The 24,526-nt window shown below is 38.8% G+C and overlaps 1 protein-coding gene across 5 annotated transcripts; it reads right to left on the reverse strand.

Moving 5' to 3' along the window:
* Positions 1 to 133: 133 nt before the first annotated feature.
* LOC100554609 (cationic amino acid transporter 2) lies at positions 134 to 24,526 on the reverse strand. 5 transcript variants are annotated; one of them, XM_003217492.4, is made up of 12 exons: positions 24,145 to 24,384; positions 20,598 to 20,973; positions 19,049 to 19,204; positions 13,817 to 13,982; positions 13,159 to 13,295; positions 12,604 to 12,826; positions 7,381 to 7,517; positions 5,440 to 5,542; positions 3,928 to 4,070; positions 3,167 to 3,333; positions 1,456 to 1,564; positions 134 to 622 (listed from the first exon to the last, which is right to left on the reverse strand). In XM_003217492.4, exons 2-12 carry the CDS (start codon positions 20,971 to 20,973, stop codon positions 495 to 497), a joined length of 1,845 nt encoding a protein of 614 aa, XP_003217540.3. In that variant the 5' UTR covers positions 24,145 to 24,384; the 3' UTR covers positions 134 to 494. The 5 variants fall into 5 exon arrangements, with proteins under 5 accessions (XP_003217540.3, XP_062826346.1, XP_062826344.1 ...); XM_062970276.1 differs by having other exon boundaries at positions 20,917 to 20,973; positions 24,145 to 24,379; XM_062970274.1 differs by lacking the exon at positions 24,145 to 24,384 and adding an exon at positions 23,989 to 24,116 and having other exon boundaries at positions 20,917 to 20,973.

Genomic DNA, 24,526 nt, shown 5'->3' on the forward strand with positions numbered 1-24,526 from the left:
ATTAACCATATTTCCTTTGCCTATCAGAACTGATAACCAAGCATTCTTCCACGAAATTATCTTTTTTTTTCTTTTAAACCATTCAGTGATCACTATCACCTGTGAATATTTAGCCATAAATCATGCTTTCAAGTGTTTTAAGAAGTTTATGCACAACTCACTATTCATTACCACAATGCTGTTATAATGTATTATCTCCATATTACAGATTAGAGGTTGGCAGTGTCTGAATCCATTAAAACATTATTTGGTTTAAAGACACCGAATGAACTTATGAATGCTCTGGATCATGGTTCATGTGTAGTTTCTATGCTAAACAAATTCATCTGCGGGATATGAGTTTCATTAGTTGATCGAACATCTATCATCTAAGAATTTGTTTTGCTTTAGCTGATTAAACTTGGACAGACAATCATCATGGAATTGCATCACTGTGAAGTCCTTCCATTGGTAAAAGTCAATTGCTCCACACCATGAGTGTGGCTTCTCCTGAATCATTTCTTCCAATTGACAGCTGAATCTGTATCAACTGTTTTGTGCTTTGTTTCCTGGGAAGACGGATCTTTGCTCCCATGTCTCTCTGCACTGTGGCGAATTCCATAACCAAAGTAAATGACAAAACCTACAACACAGAGAACAGCTATTTCAGAACCTGAAATGACCATGTAACCAATCACCCAGATTAATTTTTCGACATTTGATTCCGCCACAATGCTTGAATGGCTATCTTGTTGAAGTCAGAACAGACTGAAATGGAAAGCACTGTATGTCAGATTGAGAAAATGCCATATGAAAGCTCTTATCAGTGAAATGAGAATGTTGATGGCCAAGTTATCTGTACAAGTCGTCATTTTTATTTCACTACATGAATCCACTAGGTCCTACACAGAGCATGCCCCAAATCTTCTCAGGCTGGCACCCTCCAGATGAGTTATTCTCCAATGTATATTAGCCTCAGTCACCACAGTCAATGACTTGTGCCCACAAACATCTGGAGGTCAACAAATTTGTGATATTTCATGTACAGCCTGTAATACTACATTATTCATGCCCATGAACCAGCCCAAGGAAAAGGAACCTGGCTTGTGAGAAAGATGAAAAGAAACTTAAATGTGTCTCTTCAGCTTGTCTATTTTTGTTACATGGGGCTATATGAGACACACTACTGCAAACAGGGTTACTTGTCATAATCATACAATTTTGGGGTTCTTTATGCTCCTGATCTTGTAAGAGTTTAGAGAGATAAAACTACAGAGACCCATGAGTTTTGATTGAACTCCTATCTCTAATAGGAGATAGGAGTTCTATCAAAAATAAATCTGGGTCATCCAGGAAAGTAGGATTTAAAAATAAATACTTGCCTTCTTAGGAAGTCAGATTACAATTATTTCACCAATCATTATTACTTTTCTCAAGTATTACCACGAAATACCACCCACATTCTCAAGGGCTTACCAATAATCATCCACACTGTGTACCGAAGCCAGGTATCACTGCTCAGCTGGGCCATGAGGTAGCTGTTGACTAAGACACTGAGGATAGGCAGGAAGGGCAAGCATGGGACCTAAATTGGGTAGCATAAACATATTTGGAGATTAGACTAGAAAGGAACCTTTTTTGGGATTATATCCCTGGGTGAGTCTGAAACCCTGTGTAACGCAGAGGTTCAAACTATCAACAAATGGGAATTTATTTCCATGACAAAATTTATATTAAAAAAAGTAAGCTACACTTTAGGATATCACATTCTGAGGGGCCGCAAAATAACAACATTTATGTTTTCCTTGCAATTTTGTTGGTAATGCTATAAGGCCTCTTAAATTTAGTCTTACGGTCTTTGCATATCTTAATTAAGCCTGTGTTGAGGCTGCTGCCAAGGGAAAACAAGTTGCACCAAAAGAGAGCTGTAACCCCAAGCCAAAGAACACACTGCAACATACTTGGGTTAGAGGGCCCACTAACTAGTAGGCAGTTCCAATCCAGAACCTGGCAAGATTACACAGCCCTGAAAGATGCTCTGTGTCAGAACTCAACAAGCTGAGGTTTCCCAATTCTAGTCAAGCTAATTGCTGATACATTCTACTAGTGAATGTAATGTTCTTCTCTTTGCAAAAAAGAAAAAGAAAGCTGAAATTATCTGATTGCGAAGTTCTGCTAGCCTGTTGGCATTTCCAGGTTTAAACATGGCAAATTAAAGGGGCATGAGGTGAAAATTTAGATGTACAGGCAGTCCCCACATTACAAACAAGATAGGTTCTGTTTACCTCACTTTCTGTCCCTGTAATAATGGGGTTTTTAGAAATGTTGCTTGTTAGGGAAACAAAGGTTGGTGAGAAAGCTTCAGTGGAAAGCTTCAGTTATCATTTTTCCCATGACAATTCTTTCAGGAGTGAATTTCCCTTCTGAGGAGTAGATTTCTCTCACTTCCTGTAGTCTTATCCCTGTTTTAGTCATTTGTAAGTTGGATATTTGAGAACTGCATGTACTTGATTTTAGTGGCTAGTATGCTGTGCATTCACAATAATTGCAGGATGGAATCTTTTCTTCTAAGATCAAGGCAAGGAAAAACCTATTATCCCAATTGCAGGACTATGCCCAGTCCTGATAAGCTGGCCCTTCCAGCAGTTAAAAGACTGCCTTCCTCCTTTGAATAGGTTTTCAGTAGTAAATATAAATATATTGAGTATGTGTGTGCAGCTTAGAAATGTTATTTATTGGACTGCAAATCTCAGAATCTCCTGGTCTGTAGACCATGTAATTCTGCTATATAAGGAATTTTGAGCACTGTAGTCCAAATAGTAATTTTTCCAAGTACCATGTTAAATCATTGAATGCTGTTAAGAAGGTTTGGGCAGATAAATGCCAGTAACATTTAAACTTCACGCCACCCCCCCCACACACACACACACACATACACACACCTTCTTTCTCTCATACACACATGGCTAACAGGATGAGGAAGCATGAACCTTTAGCTCATAGACTATATGTGTGTTCTTTGATCAGAAGCTAAATGGGTAAAAAACATAATTGTTCCATGTCTATTCATGTTAACAGGGGTTTCTGAACTCAATCTTCCGCTGTTGGTGAATTCATTGCACCTCATTTGTTCATTCACTTGCTGAAGAGTGTCTTTAGGGAAACTTTTTTTTTTTGTTTTGCTTACCATGAAATCAGCTTTCTTTTGGTTCTGAGGCTGCCTCCAAATGATTAAGAGGGCCATAAAAATTCCCAGGAAGAGAAGAGAAATACAGGCAATGCACCAGGGCCCTCCAGAGATCAAACATGGCAATCCCATCGTGGCTAGCACACTCATGATGCACACCAGAATAGCTGGACAGGGGGAAAAAGCCTATTAAAGTACAGAGGAGTCAATATTTCTCAAGTAGAATTATACCATATACAAGAAATACTCTGAGAAAGCACTCATCAGAAAAGATAATGCCACACCCTCCAGCATTTCACAGCAACATCAGAGTGTTGTTACAATAGCAAAAGTTATTAGTGAGGAATACATAAGCTAGGAGAGGCTGCCACAGTTTGCTTTTGCCTAGGCCTACTGGGATGGAAAGAATCCTTTTCCTCCTCTCTTCTCTCTACGGTGTGTTAACTGAGTGGGCTACTTTGAACATTGTTTGTAGCAGCTGAAGTAAGCACAGAGCAGAAAAAGAAAGTGAGAGGAGGGGAGAGAAATTGGGACATTTCAAAAGCAGATGAAAAAGTGGAATGAACTAATTGGGATAGCTAGTTGAGTTCCCATATACAAACAATAACCGTGCCTTACCCAAAATGATATCCTCCTGAGATTTTGGCTGACAACTCCTACCAACCACAGCCAATCTCCCCCATGAGAAACCATGGGGTTAGTCAAAAACACCAGTCTCCTGAAGTGGTAGGATAAAATGAGATTGCTGGGTCAATACTCACCAGTTATAAATACAGCATGGGATACCAGGTTGGAAGAATGTTGGGATGGGGTCATACGAGGATGAAGAAGGAGATCCATCCAGAGAATTATGCCTGGATTCTTAATTTCTGATGGATCTGGAGAGTTGGGATCAGGTTGGTACCTATAAAGCATGTTAATGAATTGTGTGCAAACAAGAAGCTGATACTGTTTTCATTTTGTCTGTTGCTTGTTAAGAGTTGCTTCAGACAGGCATGTAGCCGGGGGGGGGGGGGGGGGCTTGAGGGGCTTGAGCCCCCCCCCCCCCCGCCCCCCAAAATTCTCAGGGTGGTCCCCGAGAAGGCCTTATATTTATTATTCAAGCTGTTATGTTTATTCATATCATGATCTGATCACCATGATTAATATATCCCATATGCACGGGGATATTGGGATAACGATACAAAAGGTTTGCTAGGGTAGATCCTCTCTCATTCAGATTCAGTCCCTTCCCCCCTCCCCCCCGCAATCAAAATCCCAGCCCCCCCCCCCCCCCCCCCCATCAAAATCCTGGCTACGGGCCTGGCTTCAGAGGTGGACTTAGATGTGCATCCTTCAAGAGAGGCCTAACTTAGAAAAGTTTTTTTTCCAATATAGTTACAACCATGCTGTCTGGGAGGGCTGAGAGCTGGAGAACAAAAAATGTTACTTTTTCAAGTTCTGTTTAAAATGATAAGAGAAAGCAGAGATCATTAAACAGATAGCTGTAACTGTATACATATTTATCAAGGAAATGGTATTTATTTCTGAGTGTAGAGATGTAATTGAAATCTTTTTAAATCAATGAATCTAAATTAATTTAACACTGCAGTCCCTGTTGTCATTGATAGCAATCATTTTAAAAAGTATTTGACTTTATACTTTAAGGCCACTTCTACACTGCCATATAATCCATACTATCAAACTGGATGATCCACATTATCTGATTTGCACTGGATTATATAATCCAGTTCAAAGCAGATAATCTGGATTTTACATGGTAGTGTAGAAGGGGCCTAAACTAGTTTAATTCTGAGATTTCCTCCACCTGAGACCCACAGTATGTATTCTGTTCCAAAAATCCACATGCATTTGCTTCTTTCCTTAATACCCTATATCTTAGTTCTATAACATATAGGCAAGCCCTTGACACCCACTGGGGTTTAGTTCCAGGATTTCCATGTACAGTATACCAAAATCTTTGGATGCTTCCATTATATAAGATGTCATAGCAAAATGGTGCCCTTATATAAAATGGCAAAATCAAGGCTTGGGTTTTTTTCCTGGATTTTTTTTGTGGAAATATTTTCAAGATGTGGAGTGTTTAATCCACAAATGCAGAAATCTGTGGGTATGGAGAACCAGCTGCATTTACAATTGATGCAAGTGGAATCAATGAGATTGATACAACGTGTTGAGGAAATATTGTGCCAAGACAAGACATTGCTTTTATGGGTACAGATGTCTTTATGGGCACATTGTCAGTGAGAAATATAGCACAAATGGTTTATTACCTGAGGAGAAGAATGCAGATGGCTACCAGAGTGTAAGCCAACAGTGTTCCAATGGACATCATGTCAACCAAGGCCTTCAAGTCAAAAAGAAAAGCCATGACAGCTGAAAAGATAATAAAGAGGACCTTTTGCAAATGCAAGGATTCCAGAATTGTCCTACTGATCTCTACTTTCTCATTTATTCTTGTTTCATACCGACAACAGGGAGATTCAGGAACTTATCGCTTGATACTATGCTATTGCAACTATCCTGTGTTTGTCAGGTCATTGTCTGGAATTTATTGTACAACACTATGGATTTGTCAGTGCATTTCCACTGCTGGGTCATTTGGAAATGGAAATAATCAGCTGATGATACTTCCACTCATTCACCTATAGTTTAGTAAACTCTTTGTGTAAGAATGTTTCCTTTTGCTTCACTGTGATATTGGGAGTGAGGGGAGGATGGTGTGGATGTGATTTCATTGCTCCTCAGGGATTCCCTGAAAATTTCCTGCAGGGAGACTCCAGATTACTTCTGTTAGTTGGGTTCCCATGAAAACCATTGTATGTTTGTCCTTCATTCTTTAATAGGCTGTCCATGCTATTTAAAATTGTATACATAGTTGGCCCTCCACATTTGTGGAGATTAGGGGTACCAGATCCACACAAAAGTGGAAAATGCAGATTTAAAAAACATGTTTTCTTTCCCTGAGATTTAGACATCTTTAGGTTCTTCTGTCACAAGTGGATCATAAAGTTGTGAATAATCAAAACTGAAAATTTTAAACTTGTTTTTATTTTGATGTAATCCTATTAATGCCCAGAGAAATCATGTATGATTCAGAAAAATATGCAAATAAAAACAAATATATACAAGTTTAAAGAGTAATATATGAAAGCAGAAGTAGACTAGATTTGATTTGTGGTTGAAAGCACAGGGGGAAAATGAATGAAATGGCATGGTGTATGCATTATCGTCCTGATCTGGGTAGCAAATTACATCAATAACACAATTGTGTAGTTATGGTTGCAGTGATGTTTCAAAAAGTAAACTAATCATGAAGCAAGAGGTAGAGCAAACAGGGGTAGTGTCAATGGTATTGTTACATCTGATAGTTTAGCCAGGCACCAGCATTCTGCCACAGAAAGGGCTAAAGACCTTTTAAATCTACAACTCCCAGGATTCCATAGCATTGTATCGTGGTTGCTAAAAGTGGTGTCAAACTGCATTAATTTTACAATGTAGATTAATCCTTAATCTGTGTGTATGTGTGTGTGTGTGTATTTAGTTCTAAATACAAGCTAAGGAGATATATAATACAAGTGTATAGCAATATGTGTGGTGTAGGAAAAAATGGATAGCAATAGGCTACCTGCCCTCCCTCCACCACCTCATGTTCCTGATTTCAGAAACTGGGTTTCTTCAGTTTGGGTGAATAGTGAGATTCAGGACAGAAGAAATGAAACACCTCTTCACACAGTGCATAGTTAAATTAGGGCATTGTACTGATAGTTCTTGAAAAGAATTAGATAGATCAAGAAGGCTATGAATTGTTCTTCTCATGATGGCAATAGTATTAATTCAATTCCTAACCCTTATTAGAATAGATCCATTATATCAATGGAAAGTTAGACCCTAGTACATGCAGAAATATCAACAAATGTTACATTTCATACATCTTATGAGGTGGATGGGGGTCTACAAAATCTAGTTTCAAAGAGATTTTGAATCTTGTTCTTCCATCTCATTTCTGGATATCAGTTGCTCTGGAATAAGAACAGACCACTGCTCTCAGATCTTTGCGAGTGTTTCATAGGCATCTTGTTGGCCAATTTCAGGAAATAGGATTCTGAATAAATTTCTATCCACCTAAAACTGAATTAGATTTCTGTCCAAATCTCAGTTCATCATCTACTGTCTTAATGTGTAGTCAGTATTAGGTCCCTTTGCCCACTTGCCTGCCACTGCTCCAGACACAATAGTTGCAACCATTGGGCTTTGCCGGCTGCTTACTTTGGCCAATGGTTGGAAGAGGAGTCCATCTCTAGCCATGGCAAATAAAATTCTTGGCATTGGGAACATAGAACCCAATAAGCTACAAGGGAAAACAAACAAAGATTACAGTCTGTCCCTCCTTTTTTTGAGTAACGTTTTGGACACATGGGAACCTGTGCTGGACATTTCCAAACCATGGAGAGAAAAATCATTCAAGATTCCCCAAGTGTTAACAAAGAAACAACTGTCTTACTAGTCTACTGTCCTTTAGATGGGTTAGTCTGCAGCTCTAATCCTTCTTATCCCCAAGAGGTCATGTCAGAGAGTGTGATAGGAGTTGTAGCCCAACACAACTGTACAGGGAAATATTGGGAAGTTTCTTTAAATGATAGAACTGGTGCTATGAAAATGATACTTATTTAAAACTTATTTAAAATCTCCCCAGGGACTGCATTGTGCAATTTGTTGCAAGAACATGCAAATATATTATTCTGAAGAAACAATTTGAATCCCCAATTATAATAGGGGGAAATAAAATCCTGATGCTAAAAGAGATACCTGGAAGACTCTTGAAAAAGAGGAAAGACTTTGCTTTCTTGGTGAGTAAACTAAAGAGGAAAAAGATATCCTTCAGATGGCTGTACCCCCAGGGTGTATCCTTATATTACAAAACTAAGAGACATTCCATTTTTGACACCATGAAGGCTGAGCAGTTCCTAAGAAAATACTACAAGGACTTTGCCGCCGAAGAAGACCCTCAGACTGGAGAGGAAAGACAAGGAAGACAAGGACAAAGAAGAAATAAGAAAGAGAACCCAGGGCAAAATTGCCAGTTCCAGTCAGAAGCAAAAGAGCCTGCACAGGAGGAGCAAGAAACGCCAGTGGATGCGGTAGAAGAAGAGGACGAGGAGGAGGAAGAAATTGAGTAACAAGGGACTCTGTTTGAGAAAGATAGATATGTTTAGATTTCAAGCTTACCTAAGGGGGGTGTCATGGGGGGAAACAGGGTAATGATAAAAAGTATCAGTAAAATGTGCATCAAATTTCTGAATATAATTTCCTGTAACATTAATGGTTTAAATGGTGGGTCAAAGCGCAAGAGAGTATTCCATTTTTTGAAGAAAGTCAGGTCTGACATAGCCTGTTTATTGGAAACTCACATGATAGAGAGAGATATTCACCTATTGGAACAAGAAAGACTAGGCCAGTTATTCACCTCATGCAACCATAAGAAAACCAATGGAATTACATTTTATATTAAGACAAATTTGAACCCAGAGGTAATCTTCTCTGATAAAGAGGGTAGGATTCTTGTAATTAAGGTTCTTCTCTAGGGTAAATCGGTTCTTCTAGTAGGTATTTATGCCCTCAATACCAAACAAAGAGAATTTTACAAGATACTTGCGGGTATGCTTGCTGAATATGGGGAGAAGGATATTATCTGATTGGGAGACTTCAACGGGGTTATGGATACAAAACTAGATAGCAGTAACAGAATTAAAAAAGATAAGAAAGAAGGTAAATTACCAGGTTCCTTTATGAAAGAAATACACCAGTGGAGCATGTACAATATTTGGAGAACCCTCAATCCAATGGGGAGATAATTTATGTACTACTTCCACAGACACAAATCATCCTCTAGAATTAACATGATGTTTGGAACAAAGCATATTATTTGTAGAACAGAGAAGGTAGAAATTTTTAGCATGGGTACTGTGATGTCTCATGGGCTCAGAGTTCTGATCCTAGCGCCATCATGGATAATGATGACGAAAACATGGGTTTTCTGCCGTCTCAGCAGGAGACGGATTTCTTCCAGATGCCTGTTGTTGACGATTCTAACCAGGACCTCATTAAAATGGACCTTGAACAAGTTTCTCCCAGTGCCTCTCCTCCCTTTGCGAGAAGAGAATCCTATGCTGCGAGTCGGGGCCAGAAAGAACTATCAAGGAGAAGCCTCAGATTAGCAGCCAAACAAGACATTAATTAGCTAAGTTTCTCCTGGGAATTTGCAGGGAGGAACGCAGCTGCAGGAAGATGTGTTTCGCTTCTCTTTCCCTTGGGAAAGGAAGCTCTGGACACCTGCTTTGCAGGAAGATTGGAGCTCTTAAAAGTTCCCCACACAGGGGAATCCGTGCGGAGTCAACAGATCAGCTTCAGGAATAACTTCGGTTCCAGCCTAGTGTGGACTGCGTTTTAAGTCTGCAACTTCAGTTCCCTCGCCTTGCCTTGCCTTGCCTTGTCAAGTTTTCATGGACTATCTCATCTTGTTTCCAGCCTTGGATTTTGTCTCAAGTATCTAGCCTTGTCTCCAGTTCTTGCTTTGGACTTACTTTGAACCTTAGAAACATTTTGGACGTTTCCCCACTCTACGGCTTGAAAGTAGAGTGTGTTTTGGTTTTGGGATTACAACTTTGAACTCTAATATAATATATTGGACAATATATTTCTGGACTATATTTGACCTTCTTTGAAAGGTCTATTGCTGGACTACATTTCATACTTGTTTTTATTCTACTATAATATTTACTTAATAAAGATATTAGATTATAATTGGTCTCCGTGTTTGGTTCTTAGTGCTCCGCTGCCTGGGCGTGACAGGTACTGGCTGACCATAATCCACTACTATTGAAACTAAGAGAAGAAACTAGCAGTAGGGGTCGTGGTGAATGAATGACTATATTTTGAGAATAAAAACACACAGGGATAAAATTGGAACAGAAATAAAACGCTACCTGAAAGAAAATACTAAAGATAATATAGAGGATAAAGTGGTCTGGGAAGTCAGGAAAGCTGTAATAAGAGGGATACTAATTCAGCAAAACTCGATTTGGATAAAGGCAATAACACAAAACAATTAGAGCTGCTAGCCAAGATTAGAGGAAAGGAAGTAGAACTGGAGGAGAGTAGAGGGGGAAATAAGGAAACTATGGCAGAATTGAAAAACTTTCATCAGCAATACAATTTGTTGATTGCGGACGACATTGAGAGGAAGAGCTGATATAACAGGTATAACTTCTTTGAGAACGCAAATAAACCAGGCAAATTATTAACCTGGCAGCTGAAAGGCTCAAAGAAAACACAACTAATCACCAGAATAAGTAATAATGGTGAAACAAGTACAAATTTCCAACAAATTCAGAAGGCGTTTGAAAATTATTACTCAAAACTATATAAAAAAGAACAGGAAGATTTAGACAAGACTTCTCAATTTGTAAACGAGACTAAAAGTATAAGATTAATAGAAGCAATGAAAGACAATCTAGATAGGCTAATCACACCAGATAAGTTAATGGAAACAATAGATAAAATTAGACCACACAAAGCTCCTGGCCCAGATGGCCTCTCACCACTCTATTACAAAACGTTTAAGGAAGAGCTGACACTAATACTTGTTATTCATTACTTCAGTAATGAATAAAGTCTTGGAAAAGGTGAAATTCCAGAATCTTGGAAGGAATCCACAATCATACTAATCCCTAAACGAGACAAGGATATGGATCAAATCAAAAATTACAGGCCCATCTCCTTATTAAATTCTAACTATAAATTATTCACTACAATTCTGGCAAATAGATTCAAACAAGTATTAGCAAAAATTATCCACGAGGACCAAGCAGGATTTCTACCTGACAGACATCTGAGTCAGAATGTCAAAACAATTCTAAATGTGTTGGAGATAGCAGACAGTGACCCCAATAAAGATCTGGCATTGTTCTTCCTGGATGCGGAAAAAGCATTTGATCAGGTTAGCTGGGGCTTCTTAGAGAAAGTCTTGGAACTATATGGGATGGACCATCACTTTAAAAAAGCAGTGGGGGCAATATACTTGAAGAAAATTGCTAAGCTAAAAATAAATGGTAAATTGACAAATAATATAGAGATACAGAAAGTAACCAGACAAGGGTGCTCAGTTTTGCCATTATTGTTTATTCTGGGATTGGAAATTCTGAGTATAAGAATTAGAGAGGCTACTTAAATTCAAGGGTTTAAAGTAAGGGGTCAGGAAATAAAAACCAGAATATATGTGGACAATATGGTATGTATTTTATCTAACTCAACACAAAGTGTTTCAAAATTATTAGAGGTAATCAAACTGTATGGGGAGGTATCGGGATTTAAAATAAATAAAGACAAATCTAAATTTGTTACAAAAAATATAGACACTAAAACAATTAAGAAATTAGAAGAGGCTGCCAATTGTAATGTTGTCCCAAAGATAAGGTATCTGGGAATTATGATCTTGAGCAAAAACATTAACTTATTTCAAGATAATTATGGAAAAACGAGATCAGAGATCAAAGAAAACCTGAATAATTGGCAGAAGTTACCATTAACTTGGCTGGGCAGAGTAGCAATAATTAAGATGATGGTATTCCCAAAAATGCTCTTTTTATTCCAGAAATTACCTATCAGCAAAGAGACCAAATTTTTTAGCATATAGACAAGGGACATTATGAAATTTGTTTGGTCGGGGAAAAAAGCCAGGATTGACATCAAAGAATCTAATTGACACCAAAGAGAGGGGGGGGGGGACTAAATTTACCAGACCGAAGAACTTATTATGAAGCCGCCTGCATGAGCTGGCTCAAAGACTGGATACAATTCAAGAATAGCAATTTACTTAACCTAGAAGGATATGGATTATGATTTGGGTGGCATGCATATCTATGGTATGAAGGAGAGAGGCTAAATAAGGCTTTTAATAAACATATAAGTAGAGGAAGACTAATAGATATTTGGAATAGGTACAAGTTAGCTATGGAACCGAAAGCACCTTTGTGGTTGAGACCATTAGAAGCTATTGTGAGACCCTCCTCGAAGGATGACGTAAGAACTTATGGGGAATTACTTACCAGAACTAATGGCCAATGGGCATTGAGGGGAAAAGATGAACTGGGTATCAAAGACTGGTTTTGTTACCACCAATTACATGAAAGATTTAAAAAGGATGAAAAGAAGGATGAAAAGGATGAAAAGAAAGAACTGGAAACTATACTAGACAAAGGAAAAAAAAGGTTTAATAGCCAGACTTTATAAATGTATTCTAGGTTACATTGGCTAAAGCCTTGCTTTTGGATATCCTGGAAGCTCTTGAGCAATCAGTACTGTGGGGAGAAGATGCTGAACTAGATAGACAGTGACACTTAAACTTCCTCCTCAAAAGTAGCAACTGTGCTTCTTACCTAGTAGTTAGAGCACAGAGTGACCCCACAGCTACAGCATACTTGGCCATGCTCCATCCAATGTATTCGAAAGCCATTGGAAGAGGACTCATGGGGTCCAAAAGATGATATGGCATCATTAAGGTCAAGGCAGCTGAAACACCAAAGTAGGCTAGGAAGCAGATGAGCAAGGAGAGGACAATTCCAATTGGGACAGATTTCTGAGGATTCTTCACTTCTTCCCCTGGTAGACACAAGACATGAATAGCTACATCATTCCTCTGAAATATGCATTTTGACTCTTTGTATTACAGCATAGTCATCCTCCTAACACTCTAGTAATGGAACAATGATGTGGTACTTTGGGTGCAGCCAAAGAACTACCATGGGTTTTTGTTGTTCCAGCTACAGAAACACCTAAGATAATATTTTTGTTCCTCATCTTAGAAAGAGAAATAAGGCCAGGAGAGATTTAAAAACAACTAAATCATTCTATGAGACAACCTTACTAAACATTTCGTATTTTGTTTATAAGCTAGTTAATAAAAATGTATCTTTTTTTCTTCTGTTTCTTACCTGTAGTAGCAATGCAGTCAAACCCAACAAAAGCATAGAAGCATGTGGCAGCTCCAGCCAGGGTTCCGCTGAAACCATAGGGCATGAACCCTCCAACCCCAAATGTCAAGGTGCCATTGACAGTCCCAGATTGGTTGCTTTGAAAGAAGGTGACATAAAGGAAGTCAACACGAGGAGGCTCTGCTAGGATTTTATTCATAAGTAACCACTGTGTGGGATGCATGAGAAAAATGAAAAAGGACAACCAGTTTAAACTAAAAGGCGGGGGGAGGGGGTTCTTAAGATGCTTTCCTGTCATATAACTGTCATGGGAATTTAATGGCTCAAAAAGTGAGCAAATCCTATTTGTGAGAGCTAGGGCAAAGTAGGAAAACATACAACATTGGATTTAAACAGAAAAGTAGCCCTATGGCCTGCTCAGATGAAGGCTAAAAGGGTGGAAGGATGAGGACTCATACATTTTGTCCTCACTATTTCCAGTACCTCTTGTGTCAGATCTTACAAGGTTCAGTGGAAACTTCTGAATGGAATTCACTGGAAATCAGGATAAAAGAGAGTTTGGGATTGTGTTATGCTGGGGTGTTGCCTTACAGAAGTTGTCAGACTGAAACTTCTATTTGTTGACTATCATTTGGTCACTGATACACTATTCTCTTACCTAATTTTATTGGTTGTCATTCTTAAATCATTCTCATTCATCCTCCAGTTTTTTAGGTCTCCTTTGATTAATCCACTGATTATTATGAATATGAGGACCAATATATTAATAGCTGTGAAGACTTTATTGACTCTGGTGGATTCTTTTACTCCAATGGAGAGAAGGCCTATGGAGACAGGAAGGAAGAGGAGGAATTTATTACTCACCTCTCCCTGTGGCTCAAGGTGGGATACAACATCATTAAGCAAGAGATAAAGCACTATTAAAATAACACAACAAGATATACAGAGTTAAAATAGAAGTTAAAATCCACTGATGAAATATGTGGAGTAAGACTTCAAGGTGGGAAATTTGTAATAAGCTCTACTACTTTTCTTCCCTCTGTAACTCTCAAAGTGACATAAGTAATAAAATAGGTTTTTAAACATTCCCTTTATAATACAATATTAAAAACAATTTTAAAGGTCGAATCTGAAACTAGTCTTTAATACTTTTGGAGTAATATTACTTCAACTGTCCAACAAAAGCTTAGCAGAGGCAAAGCCAAGTCCCTTGATAGAAAGTTCCACAACTAAGTTAAAATGTGAAGCTGCGTAAACTGCAACTGGATGAATTTGAACATTTAAGACAGGGGTCCCCAAACTAAGGCCCGGGGGCCGGATGCGGCCCTCCAAGGTCATTTACCTGGCCCCCGCCCTCAGTTTTATAATATAATATTTTTATATCAGTTTTAATAATATAATATATTGTATATACATATAATATTGATAATTATGTTATACAATATAATACTAATAATAATACCATATAATAATATTAATTATATGTTATATATATTACATATTATATAATAGTATAGTGGTTTAGTTCAATATAGTAATATATAATGCTAATATTGTGCTATGCTAATAATATAATATATTGTATGTACATACAGCTGCTCTGAGTCCCCTTCAGGGTGAGAAGGGTGGGATATAAATGTAGTAAATAAATGCAGTAAATAAATAATTAATTTTAGACTTAGGCTCGGCCAAAATCTGACATGACTTGAAGGCACACAACAACAACAACAATCCTAATTAACTTGACTATCTCATTGGCCAGTAGCAGGCCCACACTTTCCATTGAAATCCTAATAGGTTTATGTTGATAAAAATTGTTTTCATTTTTAAATATTGTATTGTTCTTTCGTTGTTGTTATTGTTGCACTACAAATAAGACATGTGCAGTATGCATAGGAATTTGTTTGTATATTTTTTTTTTCAAATGATAATTCGGCCCCTCAACAGTCTGAAGGATTGTGGACTGGCCCTCTGCTTAAAAAGTTTGGGGACCCCTGATTTAAGACATAAACAGGTGATAGAGTATACATGTAATTGCAAGTGCTGCATGGAAAGAAAAACATAGAGAACCTTTCAGAATGATCTATTGTTGCTTCAATGCCCACTCATTTATTTTTTTGGGGAAATTGTTTATAGTGATTATCTAGAACTAGCAGTCTTCCAAAGTGTTTTATTTTTAAAAATAATTAATAAAAAACTGGGATGTAATTTGCTGAGGTGGGTTAAAAGACCATTTTTCTTTCTTCTGCTTTTTTTTAAAAAAATCTTACAGTTATACTGCTAAAGTTTGGTATTTTCCCAATGCACTGAAATATTTTAATGCTAAAAAAATAGAAAAAGTAAGAAAGAAATAAGGAGAACAAGAAACTTTTTTGTTCCCTTATGTCTTGGAATCAAAAAGAAACACACTCCAGTATGGAAACAAAATGTTACAGTTAGTCTGGAGAGCTGCCAAATATAGTTGGGGACAACAGAAATGTTGTTTGAATATTTAAAAACAAACAAATCTGTACAGAAACCAATATTGAAGCTCCTGACACATTTACCAAATCTAGAAGTGTCCAGCATTTTGCAGATGGTTTCTTTCCTTATGGTAGCGGATAAGAGTAGCTCCCGGCATTATTTTTTCCTGCCTACGTTCTTAAAAAGACTGAGTCCTGTAGTTAAGGGACAGAAGCCATAGCTTAGCAGAAGAGCATAGGCTTTGTGTTTAATAAATGCCAAATTTAGCTCTCAGCATCAGCACATCAGCCTGGAAGAAGATGCATGTCTGAAACCCTGAAGAGCCACTGTCACTCAAGGGACGTTATAGAGCCTGATGGATTGACAACCAGACATATCAAAATATCTTCATTCGTCTGAATCAGGGTTGGGAATTGTGCACTTTTATAGAGGCTGTTAGTAGTGTTGTGCACAGTATTGGTTTGATCTGTTTCATTCGTGTATTCGTTTTGTACCGTCCATTCGGATGCACGAAACAAAGGACGCCATTTTCAGATGATACAAAAGGTAACAAGAAAGAGAAAGCTGCATAAACACCATGCTTTGCTTTCATTTTCAGGCCATGTGGCATGCACTCCTGCAAACTTCTTCCTCATGCGTCAGAGGAGGAGGTGGGAGGAGACGATCCTTGGCCAATTGGAAGCCAAGGAAACAGTGACGTGGACTGGACAGGGAGGGTATATTGGGGGGACTGCCCCTAAAGCGGCCATTGCGGTCGCGTTCCTTGCTGCTGCTGCTGCTGCTGGGTGCTGGTGTGCTGGGTGGCTTACTCTCTCTCTCTGCTTGGCTTGGCTTGCTGGTTGCCTTGCCTTGCCTTGCCTTGCCTTTTGCCTTGCCTTGCTGCTTCCTTGCCTTGTTGTGAGGGCACTGGGCATTGGACAAAGATTTGGGTTTTATTTTTTGTCTGGCTGCTTGGCATATTTTTAATTTTTTTTTTCTTTGAAGGGAAGGGGCTGGGATTTTTGAAGTGGTAGGGGTGGGTTTGGCTGGGGAGCCCGTGTGGGGCTTTTCTTCTTTATTCTTTGTGAAAAAACCCCTTCTTCCTCCCCCCTATTGTTTTTTTTAAAAGAAGAAATATTTTTCAAAGGAAAGAAATTGTTGGGCTTCCCTTCTCTATTTAGAAATCAAACCTGTCTCTCTCTCTATAACTGGCCCTTGGAAAAACTACTATTTTATTTTTTCCTATCTCTGTATTGCCTGTGGTTTGGTCCTCCCTTTCCTTTGGGCTGTATAGAGAACAAATACAATAGGACAGTTTTATTATTTGTTATAGATTACATATATTTTTTGAAAGCAAAGACATTTTTGGGCTCCTGTCTCTATTCAAACCTTCAGTCTCTCTCTAAAACTGGCCTTTAGGAGAACTATAATTATTTTCTTCCAATGGTCTGAATTTTTTTGGTTTTATGGGACATGAGACGAAAATCCCATTGTTGCACCCCTAGGCTGCGTAGGCACCTCAAAACCACACTGGAGCCCCAGAATATAAGCAAGCAAGCTGTTTATTGAAGATTATATGCAAGCAATAGTACATTAAAGTTCAGAGTCAATAAAATGGGTTTAAATCCACAAGAACAAAGTACTTGATAAACTTGAAGCAAAAGTCTATAAAAATCACTCAAAGACCATAGTCCAAACTGGATATCAAAGCAAATCCCATGAAAAATATTTCTGATAGTCCAAACAAGAATTTCAAGGAATAATCCAAGGCATGAATCAAACTGGAAACATATATTAGAATGCAGGAACAAGACTCCAAATTTAGTCCAAGGTACAGAGTCCAAGCTGGATCCTACAACAAGGGTCTCGACTGGAACACAAGGCAAAAGTCTTGGCCGGAACACAAATCCAAACTGCAAAATCAACTGGAAACACAAGACAACAAGACACAAAATCAACTGGAACTTGAAACAAGATACAAGGTCGCAGAAATATGCACGAAGCAAAGATCTTCTGTCTTGAATTAGCAATGTTACCTCCTCTGGCTGTGTCAGAGAAAGCAAGGCTTCTTATGGGAAATTCAAGGTCCCATACCATGAGAAGGTAGCTCATTTTGTTTCAAAAGCAGACGCCTACTCCTCCTAATACATTCCTTTTCTTTTCTCAACTGAGTTATTGCTCTCTTCCTGTCAAGCTCATTATCCCTCCCCACTTTATCAGTTCCTACATCCAAACTAGAATGTCCATCTGGCACCTGGAGATCCAACCTTGACTGCTGTGAGGAATGCAGTTCGAACTGCCTGCTTGCAACCATTCTGTCTCTGATCCCAAAATCCACTGGGACAAACTGTGGCTGCATCTCAGGCCCAAACCCAGAGTCCTCTGGCAAGGCAGGTGGGAGAAGAAATTCTGGCTGCACCTCTGACAAGGCAGGTGCAGGGACAATCACAGGCTGAATGGGGCCAACCTCAGCCCCACTGGACAGCTCAGATGGAGGCTGGGCTACAACACTCATTCGGAAAGGCACCCCATTTTCGGAGGCGGAGACAAAAATTAAAATGAGCCAAAATGAATGAAATAAAGCAAAAAAGATTGCAATTCCATACAAATGAACACCACTAGCTGTTAGCCAGCTGCTTTCACCAGATCTTACAATTACATGGTTTTAGGTCAGATCACCTACAGGTTCACCTTCTCCTATGTAATCCACCCTGAGCACTGAAGTCCTCTCCACATTTGCAACTTTAACTTTTGCTAACTTGATTATTTATTTAGGGTTCTCTCTAGAGTTGCATTGGAAGACCTAGAAATTTTTGAAAGATTTCTTCTCTAGGCATTTGTAGGTCATCCAATGTGATTCTATAGTTAACTTCTGGAAAGGGGTTCACTCAAGGTTTTTTTAATTCAGTTTTTCCCACTTTTGCAGGAGTTCTGCTCCCCTAAAAGCGGAGGGCCTACTATATAGCTAAGTTGCCAAAGAAGGTGAGTGTTTGGGAGTAGACTGGCTGCTGAAGAAAGGGTTTTAAAAGGAGAAGTGTATTTTCTCGACATTATTTTTAAAGAACTTTAATTCAATTGTATTTTCACAAAATTTGTTAAACTGGTGTTTTGTTTTTTAGTTTTTGCTTTGCATTTTAAAGTTAGTCTTGTGAGACACTTTGAAGTATCTGGAATAAGTCAGGACATGGCTCACATAGCATAATCAAAGAAGGAAGTGGTCGGTTTGGTTTTTTTCTTTCTTTTTGGGAGCTATAGTTACCAAAACATGAAAAAAAACTTTTCTTTAATTACAAAATCTTGCATGTTTTAATGGCCAAAGGACATGTACTCATCAATTTAAGAATGACACAAAAATATGGTAATACTTTTCAAGGAAAACTGAAAGTTGTAGGGGAAAAATGTCTAGGACCTCTCCATAATGATAAAGACGAGTGTCCTGCAAATATACCTGCTAGGATGACAATGAGGCAAACAGCAAAGATGTCAGGATATCCAGCCAGTCCTGGAGAGTTCATGGCCATGTGCTTGCTGAAAAAGGCCTCCATTTGTTTTCCCAAGAGGTGATCAAATGTCGCACTCCAGGCTCTAGCTACACTGGAAGTACCTGCAAACAAACAATTAAACAAAATAACACTGTCAGATATGGATAGAGGATATCAAATTTTAACAATGAGGAATATTCAGTGTGTGTGGAAATTGCCATGTTAGTTGGGAGATCCTGACTGGGAGCTGAAGTCCAAAAAATGTACATTTTCCCATTCTGGAGATATAGCTATGTTATGCCATAAACATGTGTGCAGCTTTTAATTTATTTTATTATTAATTTATTTTTATCCTGCCTATCTCCAAATATATGGACTCAAAGTAGCTAACAATAAAGATAAAACAATTAAAGACATTATTCCTACATGTAATGTCCTAGATGTACATAAAATATTAATACCATTTAGCTCTACAATCTAAATTCTATCAAGGAAACAAAACAGCAACGACAAAGATGAAGCTATAGAAAGTGGTTCCTGTGCTATTTCCATGGATCTCTTGAGAAGTGTCTCTACATGTCAAAAATTATATTTTTGCTATTCTTTTATTTGTGCTTCACTACAAACATAAATGTTCAGTACATGTTTTCCTTCTTGCTTTGAATCTCCACAGTAATCCCATAAGGTAGGATTGCTCATATGACTAATTCTATGAATAGATTTGAATTTCAGTCTCCCTATTCAAAGTCCAGCACCTTATATTACTTGTATTTCTTCAATTGTAAGACGCCACTGGTTGAGACACACCCTAATTTCAGTACAATCACCACCAACAAAAATGCATAAGATACACCTGCGATTCTAAGACACTCCCCATTTTTAGAGATGTTTCTCTAGGAAAAAAAGGGTGTCTTAGAATTGAAGAAATACAGTGTTGTTGTTATATATATCCCGTTTTTTATCCCTCAGATCAACTTTAGCTCTAAAAGCTGTGTGTGGTTTGAAACATAATGGGGAAAAACAGCAATCAGGAATGTACCTGATTTGCATAGTATTAAAATTAGATGCTCAGAAAAGGGGGCTACTTATGCTAAAACCTCAGAATGTTTTGAGCTGGGAACACCTAATTCATTTATTGGGCAAATGAAAACCCAGTAAATTTATGCAGTAAATTGTGCAGGAGATTTTTTATCAGAAATTTCTGAATCTTGTTTCTAAGTAGTCCCATCAGGAACACCTTAAAATTATACACAAGCTTTTAGGTTAATAAATATAACTACCTTTTGAGCATCTTGAGACAGACCTTGAAACTTTGAGACCACTAAGCTAAAGACTGGCTATACAGTCACTTCTGTGAACTTGCCAAATTAACATTAAAGCAAAGCAAAGCAGAGGTAGAACATTTGCCCAAGTTCTGTCTTCCTTTCCGGTTGTCCTTTGTTGAGCCCAAACCTCTGGCATCAGTGAAACCACATGATGAAATCAAAATGCAAAGGGTTCAAGATATGTTTGTACCAATAATGTAGGAAAGCAACAGGTTCCAGCCAGTGATGAATGCCCACAGCTCTCCAACTGTTATGTAGCTGTAGAGATAAGCCGATCCAGTCAGAGGCACTCGAGCACCAAACTCAGCATAACACAATCCTGCCAAGATGGATACTACAGCGGCAATCAGAAAGGAAATGATGATACTGGGGCCTGAGTTGGTCTTGGCTACTTCCCCTGCTAGGACATAAACCCCAGCCCCCAATGTACTGCCCACTCCCAGAGCCACCAAATCCATGGTGGAAAGGCAGCGGCGCAAGTTTGATTCTCTGCAGCCATCGTCTGTTACCCTTTTCCTTCGTGAGACCATCTGAAAGAGGGAGAGCATGGCATGCCTGCTGGACATCTGAAAGAAAGAAACCAAAGATGGCATTGATAATGTGGAAATGCAATGATGACATCCCATCTGACAATCTAGAATGGGTTTCCCCAATCAAGTACCTTCCTGATATATTGAACCATGACACCTATCAATCCTAAGGGGGCAACATACCAGGCTTAGGAAGATGCAGGTTGTAATCCAACATGACTAGTAAATGAAGGTTGCTCAAAAGTCACATAAATAGCAAACAAGCTAGAACTCCAGAAAGTGCACTCTCTAATACCTGAAATTCAGTCATCTCTAGTCTCTGAGATGCTATCATTAAGATACAGCATGGCTAAGAGATTTTAATCTTATTTCAAGTTTTCAGTTCAGGCAGCCTTCTCATAAATGACCATAGACTAGTAAAATACCAGTTCAAAGGCTAACCTGCACAGATATAAAAGTGAAGACATGGAAGTTGGTTTGGATTTGTGATCTGTGGAAGCACTGAATTTCATCACAACCAACCGTATGTCTAGATAGCCATCATTAGTTTAAGTGAAACATTATAAGGAAAACAAAGAAGAGCTACTTATGAATCTGAGGCAAGCATCAGCTCTGCTTTTTTGCAGATCAGATGTTCATCCCCAAGGCAGCACTCCTCTGTAGAGTAACTTTTCCCATCCCAGTTCTTCCTATATGAGATGGACTAAAACATCCCCCTAATTGTCCCAGACAGTCCCGATTGGTTCTTTGCAGTCTTCTTTTTGAAATCCCAGTCTCATGCTCTTTCTCCCACTTTTCCCCTTTGTCTTTGGCTTACTTCCAATTGTGCAAACTGAGTTAAATATACAAGGAGTTTGTACTAAATTCACTCAGTGAATGATGGAAGAGGAGAGGAGGGACAAAACTTTCCCTTCCTTGGAGACTCAGGCAAAAAAAAAAAAACCCTACTGCAACCTCTCTTTGCTTCTATCTTCATTAGGGATTTTGCCATCTTGACCCCACTCTCATGCCACTTTGAGCATATATGTCCCTGTTTTAATCTGTGAAATGTTAGAAGGCATACTACAAAATAATACTTATCTCCAGCCAACAAATAGAGGCATTCTAACAGGAATGGGAGGTACTGCAGTCCAGACAGGTCTTCGCAAGTGTCCTAGGACACTTGCACCACACTTCATCTATGGAACCCCACGCTGTTCATCACACCACACACTCACTTCCAGTGCGCTCCTTAGATGAACTGTGCTTCAAGCATCCTAGGATGCTCTGCCCAGGACACAAAAGGCTTCCCATGTTCTGTAAGCAGCCACCGTCTCAGCACGAGAGGGAGCTGTGTGGTGATGCTTCCCCACGTGTGATGGGGAAGTATTGCTTTGAGTGATGTGATAGGATTTTCCTGCTGCTCCATGGATTCACCACAGAGTGTGGTGAACCCCCCCCCCCCCCCGTTTGCCCCTAATCAATGTGATGGGGGCCTAAGAGTACTAATTTCCTGATAAGCAGGTTCACAACAAACATTTCAAGACAGTTTGCCGCTCTTATAAATTCCTAGCCGTGACTTAGCCTTTGAAACTCTGTTTGCAGTCTTTTGACCCCCTAAAGTCCTTTTAATGCACTTTTCTCATGCTAGGTTTCAGAGCTCTAAAATTGTGTGACATTCCTTTCCTGTACGTGCTACTTCTTGAAACGCTCTGCAATCTTGGGTCTCAGAGGCAAAGGCTGCTTGTTTGTAAATCTGTTAATCTTCTTTGGATCTACCAGCAATTTTTTTAAAAAAAAGTAATGCAATTCCATAATTTTCTATTTTTCCACCAGTAGGCTCCTTGATCCTAAGCAGTGACTTACGAGTCTGTCTAGATGTATTACAATACTGTATTATATTATCCAAAGATTAGAGATCCACATATAATATGATGTGGACGGCCACAGAGAGGGAAATGGGGATGACCCAGCTGAAAAATTGGAAAACAGTTAAGGCATGAAGGAATTCACAGTCAGAAATTGTCAAGATGGTTGCCTAGATTGAAGAGTTGAGTTTGAGTTTTGTTCCATGAATTGGCACTTCATCTGTTGTTAAGTGGGGTCTGGTTCACTGAACAGGAGAAATCAAATATTGTCAGCAGTGGAATTGCCTGTGGCCCTGGAAATGTGAGGCTCAGGCAATAGCTCTACCAATTATGTATAACCCCATTCAACTGTATTCTTATGTACACATTTGTGCATGTACCTTAACAATTATTTATAGAATATACTATATAAATTGTATTACACACTTAACAAAAAAAAACCCAGAAGATGATCCTGACTCCTTTTCTTCCTCCCTCCCTCCCTCTCTCCCTCCCTTCCTTCCTTACTTCCTTCCTTCCTTGTTTATTTACCTCTTTCAAAACTGATTGTCACCCAATGTTTTACTTGGTGTCCCTGTTCCTCTTTGTAGTACTTTGTAGTACTCACATTCTGTTCTGCTAATGGTTTCCCAATTTAACTTGAAAAAGCTCAAAGTTAATTTAACATTAATGATTAATTTCTGTATCAACACATGGAGTTAGCTATAAATTTCATCATACGTCTTTCTTTCTTTCTTTGGAAGATATCATTATTCACCGACAGGTGTCTTTTATAAACCTGCTAGGCAATTATGAACATTGTATCTGAAAACAAATCAGGAACACATTTACACTTTCCTTTTAATGCAAGTCACATTGGAAACAAAATGCTTATTTTAAGAGTAACAGGTAATAAATTTATTCACTTACACTCAGAATTTCCCTGATTAAAGACTAGTTCTTGACTACTCACTGCACAGCTTGAAAAAGTTGAGAAAAATGCTGCCCTGAGTACCTTCGGGTGAGAAGGGCGGGATATAAATGTTGTAAATAATAAATAAATTTGAAGTATAATTCCCAGAACCCCAACCTGCACAGTTTGGAAATGTTATTTTTTTTAATGAGCAACTCCCATGGTTTCTGGCCATGCTGACTGGATAGGAGGAATCCTGGGAGTTTTATTTTTTAAAAGTAACTTTTCTGAATCCTGCTTACTGGTACTCACCCACTTTGTGTTTCAATGGGAGTTCTGCTCCTGTCCTTGTCATACATTTTATCTTCATCACTTTTCAAACTGCTGTGCACTACAGCAAAGTTACACTCCAAAAGTGTGACTTGCCTCCTGCCCCCTTGTATCTTGCCAGAAAAATAATCCACTTACTTTTGTATTCTCTCAAGAAATATGTGCCAGCTCCACACAAGGCAATGAAGAAAAAGGAGTTAGAAACACAGCCACTTGTTTCCCTCTCATTTAAATATATTTCATAAGATGTATGTAGCCCATCCCTCTGTTACCCTGCCTACCTCCCCCAGCATTTCCCCGGCCACTTCTGTTCATAAAGAAAACTATGCAGAAATGTTTTTGCCCACAACAGTTTCCAAGTCTTACTCGCAGCACACAAATGCCAAGAAGCCTGATGCCTTATTGAAAAACTTGAATAAGCATTTCAGAATTGCCTGGGCTGGCAGGACACAAGGGCTCCCATCCTTTTGCCTAAGATCCTTCTATCCTTCATCCATTCTCTCTGCCTCTATTATTCCCT

The sequence above is a fragment of the Anolis carolinensis genome, chromosome 2, assembly GCF_035594765.1.
Source record: "Anolis carolinensis isolate JA03-04 chromosome 2, rAnoCar3.1.pri, whole genome shotgun sequence".
Taxonomy (NCBI): Eukaryota; Metazoa; Chordata; class Lepidosauria; order Squamata; family Dactyloidae; genus Anolis; species Anolis carolinensis.